This window comes from Bos taurus, chromosome 1 (genome assembly GCF_002263795.3).
Source record: "Bos taurus isolate L1 Dominette 01449 registration number 42190680 breed Hereford chromosome 1, ARS-UCD2.0, whole genome shotgun sequence".
NCBI lineage: Eukaryota > Metazoa > Chordata > Mammalia > Artiodactyla > Bovidae > Bos > Bos taurus.
Window position 1 is genome coordinate 100,000,833 of NC_037328.1, and position 13,950 is coordinate 100,014,782.

At 37.9% G+C, this 13,950-nt stretch overlaps 1 protein-coding gene across 2 annotated transcripts in view; it reads left to right on the plus strand.

Moving 5' to 3' along the window:
• The window catches only part of SERPINI2 (serpin family I member 2), a 36,058-nt gene that overhangs the window by 5,001 nt on the left and 17,107 nt on the right, over window positions 1-13,950 (plus strand). For both annotated transcript variants that reach the window (NM_001102054.2, XM_010801414.4), the window contains 3 exon segments: window positions 3,510-3,740; window positions 5,170-5,364; window positions 5,447-5,639. In NM_001102054.2, the coding sequence (NP_001095524.1) occupies window positions 3,510-3,740; window positions 5,170-5,364; window positions 5,447-5,639 (619 nt within the window).

Consider the following 13,950-nt stretch of genomic DNA (forward strand, 5'->3'; position numbering starts at 1 on the left):
GAAAATTTTTAGAAAGAAGTTAAGAAGGAGAGTAGCGAGAAAAAAGTGCAGGAAGATGAAAAGAAAGAGATGCAAAATGATTTCAGGGTAAAACAAATGGTGCAACAGATCAGAAGGTAGTGCCTGGCAGGGCCATACTGGAACTCAGGGCAAAAAGAAAAATCAATAATTATGATCTTGCCTTTACTTTAAATTTTTATGTTTTGTTCATTGTGGCTTTCTCTGTGTTAATATTGATATTTAAAATACATTTCAGTAAAATATTGTTTATCCTGATTACTGAATATGTTGCCATCTCCTTAAACTTTATGCCAAAATGAGGGTCTCATTGACCCATCTTGGTCCTGGCCCTGCCTTCAGTTCCCTCTGATTGTCAAATGGTGCTATCTGTTGAATCAGGCTATATTTGCCTTCCCTGCTACCAACCTGTTTCATAACCTGCTTACTCTGCAGATGGGCTTAAAGCTTCTGGCATCCTACCCACACTGGGGCTCTCAGTGTCCTCACTTACTCTTCTTTCCCCATTGCTAAAAGAATCTGTCAAAATTTACCTTCTCCTGTTTACTGAGCATCTGATAATACTCCATTTTGCTTTGCTTCTAATAAAGTTGCTTATTAATTGAAGACTAATTTAAAGGTGTTTCTTTATTCTAAGCAGTTTATAGAAAGAGAACTGCCATGAACTCCTGGTTTAGTTATGTGTCCAAATGACGCTGTGATGGGGTACCTTTCAAGCTATCTTATCTCTCGGGATTTTAGATTCTTCATTATAAAATGAGTTTGGATTAGATGATTTCTATGGGCTTCCCTGGTGGCTCAGATGGTAAAGAATCCACCTGCAATGCAGGAGACTTGGGTTTGATCCCTGGGTTGGGAAGATACCCTTGAGGAGGGCATGGCAACCCACTCCAGTGTCCTTGCCTGGAGAATTTCCATGGACAGAGGAGCCTGGGGGTCTACAGGTCATTGGGCCACAAAGAGTCGAACACGACTGAGCGACTAAGCACTGCACAGCATACATGGACCTTTTAGCTAAAACAATCTATAATCCTATGACTGCCTTTGTTTTCATCTTTGGATCTCTCACATTGTACACACAGTTGGCCTTAAGGCTTTCAATAGCAGGAGAAGTAAACATGTACCAAAATTTAGAAGTTTTTTGGAGGTCTGGTACAACCAAACCAGAGTCACATTCACCAAAAGTCACATTCACTCCATGACCTGTAGGATTTCCATGGCTCTATTTTAGGAAATGAAATTAACTTACTGCTTATTAGGAGCCATGTATATATATTCTTTTTGATCTATGCTAAAAGAAGCTGTTAATCTGTAAATTAAATTTATAAGGCAGATAACTTTATATTCTCCAAACTTGTGCTATTGGTTATATTTTTTCATTGACTTCGGAGTCCAGCAATTTATCAAAGAGCAGCTGACAGTCATACAGTCTTAGACCAAAAGTACATGACATAAATTTATTTGCTCTGACAAATGAGTTGGAACTACTTTTTTTCCTCCTCTCATTTTTTCTCCCAATCCTTTAAAGATGTTCATAAATTATGAACTTCTGAAAATTGGTTTCAAAGTTTGTCATTTTATTCCTGACTTTAATTAATTCTTTTGGAGAAGCTCTCGTCTTCACCCAGAAAGTCATCTTGGTAACTTTTCAGCTATTGAGATAATATTTCAGCTTCCAATAGCAAGAAGTGATTGCATCTGAAATAATTGTATAAATAAGTAAAATAGATTAACATTCTTCATTATGTAAGGAATTCCAGGGTTGTAAAGAATCACTCATATTCTTCAGATCCAATCATATGGAAGAAAGTTTTTATATCTAAAATTGTTTACGTCTGTGTCTATATCCCCATGAATGGGGAATCATGGAGTTTGAAATGTAATGCAATATACCTTCCAAGTCTGTTCTGTGGTTATGTAGGCTGAATTTGCACAAGAGAACCTTCCCAGATGGCTCAATAGGGTTTGACCCCTGGGTTGGGAAGATCCCCTGGAGTAGGAAATAACAACCCACTCCAGTACTCTTGCCTGGAAAATTCCATGGAGAGAGAAGCCTGGAGGGCTACAGTCCCTGGGGTCACAAAAGAGTTGGACACAACTGAGCCAGAACAAAAGGACAAGTGGGGACTGAAATGTGGCCTTCACTCAGCTGGACAAAATATGAGGTAATGGGGATGCTGTGCCCCCACAACCCACCCAGTTTGTGAGAGCACAACTTATTTGCACAAAGATATCCTATGGGCTACTGCTGCTGCTGCTGCTGCTAAGTCGCTTCAATCGTGTCCGACTCTGTGCGTCCCCTCAGACGGCAGCCCACCAGGCTCCCCCGTCCCTGGGATTGTCCAGGCAAGAACACTGGAGTGGGTTGCCATTTCCTTCTCCATGGGCTACTAGCTCTCTGATATTAATAAAACGTTTACACACACATGTACACATCTGATTTCCAATAGACACCTCATAGCAAGTTCCTCTCAGTCTTTTATTCTTTATTCAGTGGACATTTCCCAATGATGAACCATTTGTGTTTTCTTCAATAGAGATAAATTGCATGCAATCAAATTTTAGTTGTGAAAGTGGTATTTTCAGTATTTAACTCAAAATAAACAAAGGCTCTGAAGAACTGTGGATTTGAAATACAGTTCCTGGATTTAATGATTGAGTTCCAAAATGAAGCCAGAAGGAAATATAAAATATTGGTGCCCTCTGGTAATAAATTGGAAGCCACTGAGCAACGATCGGAGCTGAATTCTTTCATAGCACATACACCTTCCTGACAACACTGTAGTCAGAATGACCTGACGATAAATAAGTATAGGCCAACGGTAATTCTTAGCTGACTCTAACAGATGCATTTGGCTAGTGGTTATAGTTGGAATGGTTAAATATTTTTCTTGTTTACATAGACAACCAAAGTATAGAGACTCATGAACCTGGAGAAATAGGCAATTCTGATCCTTAGCATCTCTAGAGATGATTACAAGGGTTACCTCATAAATTTCAAAACGTGGACAGGCACAGTTCCTTATAAGAGAGCAATTCTTTCTTAAACTGAAATAAAAGTAGTATTGAAAAGGATTGTTTATCACTGTCTTAGCCCTCATCAGCATTCATTAGTATTCCTCCTTCACAAATATCTCATGTTATGTATAGGATGAGATTCTAAAGATACCTTTCCAACAACTAAGAATGAGCTAAATTTGACTAAAAGAGGGAGTTTCCTTCAACCTTTTTGAATGCATATTCTCATTTTTGACAAATTTCAAATTTATGTGGACAATTTTTTTCCTGTAGGAGAGCTGGTTTCTTTACAAAATGCATATTCCACAAGAGATAAATGCTTAAAATATTTATACTAACTTAGAAAATGTCGTTAGTTGTACCTTAGGGTGCTAAAAAATGGTGATATGAATCAGAGTGCTTAAAAGTAAAGCTGAGAAGCTGTTGTTTTTATGTTGTTCAGTATGTCAGTGTACATTATAATTATTTTTCAGGAGAAGAATTTTCTGAGCTGAAGTCATTTTTCTCTGCCATCTCAGAGAAAAAACAAGAATTTACATTTAATCTTGCCAATGCCCTCTACCTTCAAGAAGGATTCACTGTGAAAGAACAGTATCTCCATGGAAACAAGGAATTTTTTCAGAGTGCCATAAAACTGGTGGATTTTCAGAATGCAAAGGCTTGTGCAGAGACAATAAGTAACTGGGTAGAAAGCAAAACAGATGGTAAAGTTTCCCATTTCCATAAAGTCATTATTTGCCATTGTATTCATGGTTTTTAATATACTAAAGTAAAGAATGATTGAATATTTTCCTATTAAACTGTGGCTCAGAGGGATCAGTTCCTCTGTTTTGCTTCCCTGTTATTCAAATTAACACTGAATTGTAAAATGGAGAGACATTGTAAGCGGCTTTGAAAAGTATACAGATTTTTTTTTTTTTTTTGACAGGTAACCTGTTTAAGAATTCTTACAGGAAGAATTTTAATAGTAATCTTTTATTAAAGTGTGTTTTTTAAAGTATGACGGCAGGAATAATATCTTTGGCCAGATAAGACTTAAATCTATCCATCTCAGATGCTTTCTTTCCCACATACACTGTAAATAATTAACACATATTAGTTGGATGTGTTAATGTTTCATAATAAACATTGATAGTTCTATCATAGAGTTGTAATCTAAACTTTTAAGTATAAGCTAGCAAAATTCCAAGGGCACTACTGAGAGACATAGTAGAACACAAAGTTTAAGCTCATACAGATCTGAGTTCAAATCCTGACAAGTTCTAAGCCATGCCCCATTTAAAATGAGGATACTATTATAATGTTTCAGGATTATTGAAAGATTAAAAAGAATGTGTGTGAAGAGACCAGTATATATCAGGCCCTCAATTAATAGCAACTTGTTTCTGCATTCATTCATTCTGCTATTTAAGCCAAAAAAAATCTGTGATGTATAAGATGAGACTCTGTTATACATGGGGAGCCTCTGATGGAGAAGCATAAGTTGAAAATGTGAGATAGGTATTGTGAGCAGTGTTCACAGGCGAGTACTATTACTGGGATACACATTAAGAACATCCGTAGACAGCTCCATGGCAGCTAATCATGCTGTGGACTCATAGCTTTGAAATACTCATTAGACATAAAAATCAGAGACTGAGTTTTTAGAAGAGGAACATCACATTAGCAACTCCATTCTTATCCTTTCTCAATGGTCAATGGCTACAGATGCAACAGCAGAGAATTTGAGTGGACCACTAATTTATTAATTCTGATTGACTTGCTGAAGAACTTTGAAATAAAGTTTGAAAAATAACAACAGATATGAAGAGATACTTGATTTTGTTCTTTCTATCTGAAAAACAGTTTATACAAATGATTTCACCAAAGAGCAGCCATTGCTAGGTCTGTCTAAATTTGTCTAAGATAATTCCGTATCTCCTGTTTCCTAATGAAGTCCTGTTTGTACCTGTTTCTTTGTGAATATTTAATAAAGCTCCTCCTTAACTCCTCCAAAATTGCCACATTTAAATGATAAAACACCCTATTTTTAATTGATTAGCAAGATAAATTTTTGTTTTAATTTAAATTAAATCAGTTCTTTGAATCACTGTTGCATGTTTCTTTCTGCTTCTTCCTCTATACCCTCCCCAGGAAAAATTAAAGACATGTTTTCAGGGGAAGAATTTGGTCCTCTGACTCGGCTGGTTCTGGTAAATGCTATTTATTTCAAAGGGGATTGGAAACAGAAATTCAACAAAGAGGACACACAACTGATGAATTTCACTCTGAAAGATGGCACAGCAGTCAAAATTCCAATGATGAAGGCTCTTCTGAGAACGAAATATGGTAATATGGAAAAAAAACCACACTCTAAAGGACAACTTTGGGAATTGCTAAGTATATTAATATTTTATTTTCTCTGTTTCAGGTTATTTTTCTGAATCCTCCATAAACTACCAGGTTTTGGAATTACCTTATAAAGGTGATGAGTTTAGTTTAATTATCATACTTCCTGCAGAGCACACGAACATAGAAGAAATGGAAAAGCTAATTACTGCTCCTCAAATCCTGCAATGGTTCTCTGAGATGCAAGAACAGGAAGTGGAAATAAGCCTTCCTAGGTTGGTAATGTCATTTTATCACTCTGGCTCTTATGTTTTCACTTATAGACAGATTTCAATAGCTGGCTGAAAGATAACTAATGCTTAAAAAGTCTATTGACAAAAATAAAAAGAAATACCTGTTAGGAATAGTTACTTTACTTTATGGATACAAAGCAGGTCTGAACATTGCCAGCATTGTTTTGCCATGAGGAGGATAGAATTTAAGTACTCAATATTCTCTGAAAGGAATGAACAAATGTAAGTCTTCAAAACAGAATGCTGGGATTAAAAAGAATTACTACTCTTTTTATTATACAAACTTATTTTTCTCTAACTTTTTTTTCTGGTTGAAATTTAAAATATTTTATCTTCTCTTATGTTTAAGGAAAATAAAATTCCCAAGACACTTGTGATATTATACAGTTAAAAAATATGTTGTTACCTTTGATAGAAGGTGCTCTCTGTTCAGTTCAGTTGCTCAGTTGTGTCCGACTTTTTGCAACCCCATGGATTGCAGCACTCCAGGCTTCCTTGTCCATCACCGACCCCCAGAGCTTACTCAAACTCATGTTCATTGAGTCAGTAATGCCATCCAATCATCTCATCCTCTGTCGTCCCCTTCTCCTCTTGCCTTCAATCTTTCTCTGCATCAGGGTCTTTTCCAGTGAGTCAGTTTTTCGCATCAAATGGCCAAAGTATTGGAGTTTCAGCTTCAACATCAGTCCTTCCAGTTAATATTCAGAGTTGACCTCCTTTAGGATTGACTGGTTGGATCTCCTTGCAGTTCAAGGATCTTCTCCAACACCACAGTTCAAAAACATCAATTCTTCAGCGCTCAGCTTTCTTTATAGTCCAACTCTCACATCCATACATGACTACTGGAAAAATCATAGCTTTGACTAGATGGACCTTTGGTGGCAACGTAACTGGTCATAACTTTTCTTCCAAGGATCAAGCTTTTTTAAATTTCATGGCTGCAATCACCACCTGCAGTGATTTTAGAGCCCAAAAAATAAAGTCAGCCACTGTTTCCGTTGTTTCCCCATCTATTTCCCATGAAGTGATGGGACAACATGTCATGATCTTAGTTTTCTTAATGCTGAGTTTTAAGCCAACTTTTTCACTCTCCTCTTTCACTTTCATCAAGAGGCTCTTTTGTTCCTCTTCACTTTCTGCCATAAGGGTGGTGTCATCTGCACATCTGAAGTTATTGATATTTCTCCCAGCAATCTTGATTCCAGCTTGTGCTTCATCCAGCTCAGCATTTCTCATGATGTACTCTGCATATAACTTAATTAAGCAGAGTGACAATATACAGCCTTGATGTACTCCTTTCCCGATTTGGAACCATTCTGTTTTTCCACGTCCAGTTCTGACTGTTACTTCTTGTCTGGCATACAGATTTCTCAGGAGGCAGGTCAGGTGGTCTGGTATTCCCATCTCTTTAAGAATTTCCCACAGTTTATTGGGATCCACACAGTCAAAGGCTTTGGCATAGTCAATAAAGCAGAAGTAGATGTTTTTCTGGAACTCTCTTGCTTTTTCAACGATCCAGCGGATGTTGGCAATTTGATCTCTGGTTCCTCTGCCTTTTCTAAATCCAGCTTGAACACCTGGAAGTTCACAGTTCATGTACTGTTGAAGCCTTGCTTGGAGAATTTTGAGCATTACTTTACTAGCGTGTGAGATGAGTGCAATTGTGCGGTAGTTTGAGCATTCTTTGGCATTGCCTTTCTTTGGGATTGGAATGAAAACTAACCTTGTCCAGTCCTGTGGCCACTGCTGAGTTTTCCAAATTTGCTAGCATATTGGGTGCAGCACTATCACAACATCATCTTTTAGAATTTGAAATAGCTCAACTGGAATTCCATCACCTCCTCTAGCGTTGTTTGTAGTGATGCTTCTTAAGGCCCACTTGACTTTGTACTCCAGGATGTCTGGCTCTAGGTGAGTGTACTCCAGGATGTCTGGCTCTAGGCTCATAACCACACCATCATGGTTATCTGGGTCATGAAAATCTTTTTTGTATAGTTCTCCTGTTTATTGTTGTGACCTCTTTTTAATATCTCTGCTTCTATAGGTCCGTCCGTACTATTTGTCCTTTATTCTGTCATACTCCTTTCCCGATTTGGAACCACTCTGTTTTCCATGTCCAGTACTGTTCCCTTGGTATCTCTAATTTTCTTGAAGAGATCTCTAGTCTTTCCCATTCTATTATTTTCCTCTAATTCTTTTCATTGGTCACTGAGGAAGGCTTTCTTATCTCTCCTTGCTATTCTTTGGAACTCTGCATTCAAATGGGTATATCTTTCCTTTTCTCCCTTGCCTTTAGCTTCTCTTCTTTTCTCAGCTATTTGTAAGGCCTTCTCAGACAACCATTTTGCCTTTTTGCTTTCATTTTCTTGGGGATGGTCTTGATCACCACCTCCTGTACAGTGTCATGAATCTCCATCCATAGTTCTTCAGGCACTCTGTCTATCAGATCTAATGCTTTGAATCTATCACTTCCACTGTATAATCATAAGGGATTTGATTTAGGTCATACCTGAATGGCCTAATGGTTTTCCTTTCTGTTTTAAATTTAAGTCTGAATTTGGCAATAAGGAATTCATGATGTGAGCCACAGTTAGCTCCTGGTCTTGATTTTGCTGACTGTATAGAGCTGTATAGACTGTATAGAAGGTGTATAGACTCTATACACCGTTTAGACTGTATAGAGGGATATATATATATATATATTATATATACATATATATGTATAGACTGTATAGAGGGTGCTCTGCTGCTGCTGCTGCTGCTAAGTCACTTCAGTAGTTTCCGACTCTATGCGACCCCATAGACAGCAGCCCACCAGGCTCTCCCATCCCTGGGATTCTCCAGGCAAGAACACTGCAGTGGGTTGCCATTTCCTCCTCCAATGCATGAAACTGCGACCCCTTGGACTGCAGCCTACCAGGTTCCTCCGTCTATGGGATTTTCAAGGCAAGAGTACTGGATAGGGGTGCCATTGCCTTCTCCGACAGTCATTAAATTATAAGTAGGATCCTAGGATAATATTTATTATTGGGGTATTTATATATATATATTTAAAACTTCTCATTTTTATGCAATTTTAAAGGTTACTTTCCATTTATAGTTATTACAAAATATTGGGTTCTTTTTGGACAGTTATTACAAAATGGAAATCACAAATGCATATCTCAAGAAGCCGTCATTATAAACACTAACTTCTTGATATCATGCTTCTGGGAGACAGGAGAAACTTCAGAGCAAAAGATGTGTCTAAATAACTCTCAACCTGAACTTTTAAAAGGAGAGATGTCTAATAGATTATTTTCCATCCTGTCATTCCTAAATTTTTCTTCAAACTTATCAGAGCCTGCATGTGCCCTGATATGCAGTGCCCCATTTTCCTGGCTCTCTGTCTCTCCACCTGCTTGACTTTTCTTTCTGTTTGCACTTAGCTAGGATCTAGTTAGTTGTTTGAATCGTACTGTCACCAAACATTTGCCATATTTTTGTCACCCGTCTTTACTCCTTTGTAATTCTCTCCTCATCCTGAATCCTCAATCTACTCAAAAAATCTCTTGGGTTCCTTAACTACTGATTTTGTTAAGCAAAAGCCCCAGAGCAGTCACTGGCCTCCCTTAGGCTGGAGCTTAACAGTCTATCTTCAGAGAATGTTCTTTTCTAACACTCCACCAAGACTTTACCTCTGCTCTCCAGGTACTGCTTCATGTTGATTATCTTACTCTCAATGTATATCTCAACTCCCTGTTTCTTAAAGAAAACATACTATTATGTAAACTCACGTCTCTACACTTCATCTCAAAAATTGTATGAATCTTTGCTAAACTTCTCTTTCTCTATCTTCATTGATACTCAGGAGAAAGAAGTATCCTATGCTTTCTTCACCTTAACTCTGGGCTCTTGATCCACATATTTTTAATCATCCCTTTTTATTAAAAACCTTTCTTTCTTTAACCCCTCTGGCATTACTTTTATTTATTTTTCTCTCTTTCTGTGAAATTTTCCTGCTCCCTGACTTACACATTTTTTCTTTCTGTCCCCAGATAATGTTTACCAGATTTCATTTTCAGAAATTTCCTATTCCTACTCTTTTTATTTTTGTTCCTTATATTTCACGTCTCTAATATCCAACTCTTAAGTTCCAATCTCTCTTCTAATTCTCTACTGTCTATAAATCTCTATCTGCATGTTATTTGGTATTTCAGAGTATTTTTTTAAGCTCTTACTATATGCCAAACATTGGGTATATAATGGTGTATGTGACAGATAATTTGCTTATTAATCATAGAAATAATAATTTTTGAAATTGTTTATTTTCAAATTTACGTCTCTCTCTCTCTTCCCTTTGGGAAGATTAGTAGAAAAGGATGTACATAGAAAGCCCTGAGTTTGAGGAGTGTCTATACTATTTACTAGCAGTGGGGTCTTAAGAGAGTCACTGATGTCCTGAGTTGTGGTTTTATTAGCACAGAATGGAGATAATGGTATCTATAACCAAGATGGCTGCAGCTTCTTCAGTCTAGATATCAAATATCTAAGTAGGAATGCGATAATTTCCAAGATCAATTGACAATAGAAAATATAGGTTTTCACCAGAATTTCTTTCTTTACCACATTAGGAATCCCCATAGCAATGGTTCACAGTGCACAAATCCATTTAGACCACTGCAGTCTGGACAGCCCTTTTCAAACTTCAAGACCTGTTATTAGCCTTTCCAAACTGTAGCAACATTTCTCATACAACTTCTCCCATAGTGTGGACACAGACTTTGCTTTTAATTTCTCCAAGAACAACTGCTATGAGCTGAATTATGTGCATCTCAGATTTGTATGTTGAAATGCTAACTCCCACTACAACAGAATGTTTTCTTATTTGGAGATAGAATCTTTGTAGAAGTAATCAAGTTAAAGTGAAGTCAATAGGGTGGACTCTAATCCCATGTGACTCCTTTATAAAAAGGAGAAATTTAGATTCAAAGATACACAAACAGGGAAGGTGTTATGAAGAGACCCAGGGTTAAGATGGCCATCTACAAGTCAAGGGGAGAAGCTGGAATAGATGTTTTCCTCACAACTCTCATAGGAAACCAATCCTGCGGATGCCTTGATTTTGAACTTCCAAACTACAGAACTGCGAGACAATATGTTTCTGTTATTTAAGCCACATAGTTTGTGGTACTGTGTTAGGGTAGCCGTTGACAAGTCTATACAAACAAGATCAACTTCAATGTTTAACTAAAGTCTACTGAAATCTAATATGGGGCTTCCCTGGTGGCTCAGATGGTAAAGAATCTGCCTGCAGTGCAGGAGACCAGGGTTCAGTCCCTGGGTGGGGAAGATCCCCTGGAGAAGGGTGTGGCTACCCACTGTAGTACTCTTGCCTGGAGAATTCCATGGACAGAGGAGCCTGGCAGGCTACAGTCCATGGGGTTGCAAAGAGTCGGACATGACTAACACTACTAAAATATAATAATAAAAAAGGCTTGTGAGGTGAAAAGTAGTTTAAAACCTGTTTCCAGGGATGAATATTCCTAGAAGAAGAAGAAGAAGAGAAGTCATTCAGTCGTGTCCAACTCTGCAACCCCATGGACTGTAGGCTCCTCGATCCATGGAATTTTCCAAGCATGAATACTGGAGTGGGTTTCCATTTCCTTCTCCAGGGGATCTTCCTGACCCAGGGATCGAACCCAGGTCTCCCACATTGTAGGCAGACACTGTACCGTCCAAGCTACCAGGGAAGCTGAATATTCCTAGACTGTAGGCCATTTCTTTGTACTCGGAGTCTTCTGTCTGTTACTGTCCTTAGCCTACCATTATCATGATGTCAGGGCCCACTAATCCAAAAGGGGTATCTTTCCCATCTCTATCAGCATTCAGAATCCTCCAACTTTTCCCAGCATAAAAAGAAGGTAAGCCAGATTTTCTTGCATCCCCTCTTAGGCTAGATTCCTAGTTATGATTAGAATCTATAGCAGTAGAGTTCAACCCTCATTTTAAATTCCAGACACCAAAGATTTTTTTAAAATGTGGTGGTAGCTTCCATTACACTATCTCATTACATACTTCTACTCACAGCACAAAGCCTAACAAGTAGAAAATGCTAAATAAGTGACTTATTTTATTTGGATGATATCTGCTCAGCCAGCAGCAAATGGGAAAGAATTCCTCTGACTTTTTAACCTCCATCCCTCCTATTTCCTTGGTCAGGCCCTTCTCCATGGTGTCTAACCAGTATTTTCTCATTCATCCTTCAGGGTTCCCTTAAATAAATTACATGTAGGTTTCTCACCATATTCAGTTAGAATCAACCATTCCTTATTTTTATTTCCATAACACTTTATGCAGATTCACACTATAGCCTGCATTACATTGTGTTTTCGTTTCTTCATCACATTCTTGTCTGTCTTATTAAAACGTGAGTTCTGTGACAGTGGCAGGCCATAAGGTCAGTGGACTTATGGTCCAGTCCATAGGACAGTGGCTTGTGACATTTTGGCCTCCATAGTCCCTAGCACATTTCATGGTACAGATTAATAGTATGGGCTTCCCAGGTGGTGCTAGTGGTAAAGGACCCGCCTTCCAATGCAGGAGACATAAGAAATGGGAAGATCCCCTGTCAGAGGGATGGCAACTCACTCCAGTATTCTTGCCTGGAGAGTCCCATGGACAGAGGAGCCTGGTGGGCTACAGTCCACAGGGTCACAAAGAGTCAGACAAACTGAAGCGACTTAGCACATGCACACACATTAATAGTATATTCTGGATGAATATTATTGGGCTAAATTACATAAATGTAGTCAAAGAGGTTCTATGTTATTTCCATTTATCTAATTTTAAGTATCTCAGAAATCAGAATTCAATTTCTTAGTCACTCTCGGATTCATTCCTTGTGAGGATCTGAGAGAGGCCATCCTCCTTCCCATCCATGCAGCATAACAAATGATAGGATATCAGTTATTTCTTGGGAAACTTCTCTCTAGAGAAATAAAAATGAGATTTTTAAAATTCACAAGACTGAAAATTCTGTTATCAATTATTCAGTCACATTAATACAACATTACATTTAAAATGTATTCCATTTTCTATGAAAGGATGAGTCTTCTGATTTCTTAAAGGAATGATTTGCTTATGTGTTAAGTTCATGAATAATTTTAGTCTATCAGGATGCATATATTGAATTAAGGTTCCTGAGTGCTCAGATCATGGATTGAAAGCTCTGAAATACGTTTCTCTCAAAATGCTTTCTCTCAATAAAAAGAAAATTACCCATTCAAAATCTCTGGTCAGTGCAGAAGAGGAAAAGTTGTACAGGCTCAATAAAAGCTTTTTTTTATATTTTATTACTCAATGCTGTGATCCTTTTATATTTGAATGAGTGAATTATGGTTTCAAACTGATAGCTAAAGATTTTGATGAAATAGATTAGGGAATTTATTAGTTTTCCAGAGCTGTATTAGTTTTCCAGAGCTGTTGTAACAAAGTACCACAAACTAGGTGACTTAACACAAGTTTATTTTCTCAAAGTTCTGGAAGCTGGAAGTCCAAAATCAAGAGGTCAGTAGGACCATGCTCTCTTGGAGACTGTGGAATTGTCCTAGCCTCTGTCTAGCTTCCCGTTGTGGTTTATCATCCTTGGTGTTCCTCTTCTTGTAGAGCCATCATGCCAATCTTTCCCTCTGTGGCCATCTTTTTCCAAGTGGCATCTTCATTTCTTGTAAGTCATATTGGATAAAGAACTGGCTCTACTCCAATGTGATCCTTTGATCTGAAACAGATAGACTGCCAGATGTTTCTCCTGCAAAGATAGGTTTATTTGGGATCAACAGAGAATTTCAATTTGGAATCTGTAACTATGGCAAGCCACGTGCAAGTCCTCCGAAGGCAAGGGAAGGAGAATGATTGTATATAGGAGAAGGAAGTTGGGAGGGCTGTAGTAGACAAGGAATCCATGATTTTTCACAGGCTGAGTCCTTCCTAATAAGGAAGAGGAGTCTTTCTTCTTTTAGTTGGGCTCTGCTATTATCTTCAAAAGCATGTAGGCTCCCTCTTCTGATCTCCCAACTTTATTTAATTGCTCTTTTGGTCTGTTAAATTTTTCACATCCTCAACCTAACTAATTATATCTGCAATGACTCTGTTTCCAAATAAGGTCACATTGTAAGCTGTTGGCAGTTAGAGCTTTGACACATGAATTTGGGGATGAGGGGATGCACTTCAGCACTTAACATATACTGTGCAAAATTTTGTCACTGTAAAAATAAATAAACAAATGCATCTTCGATGGCAAAATTAAGTAAAT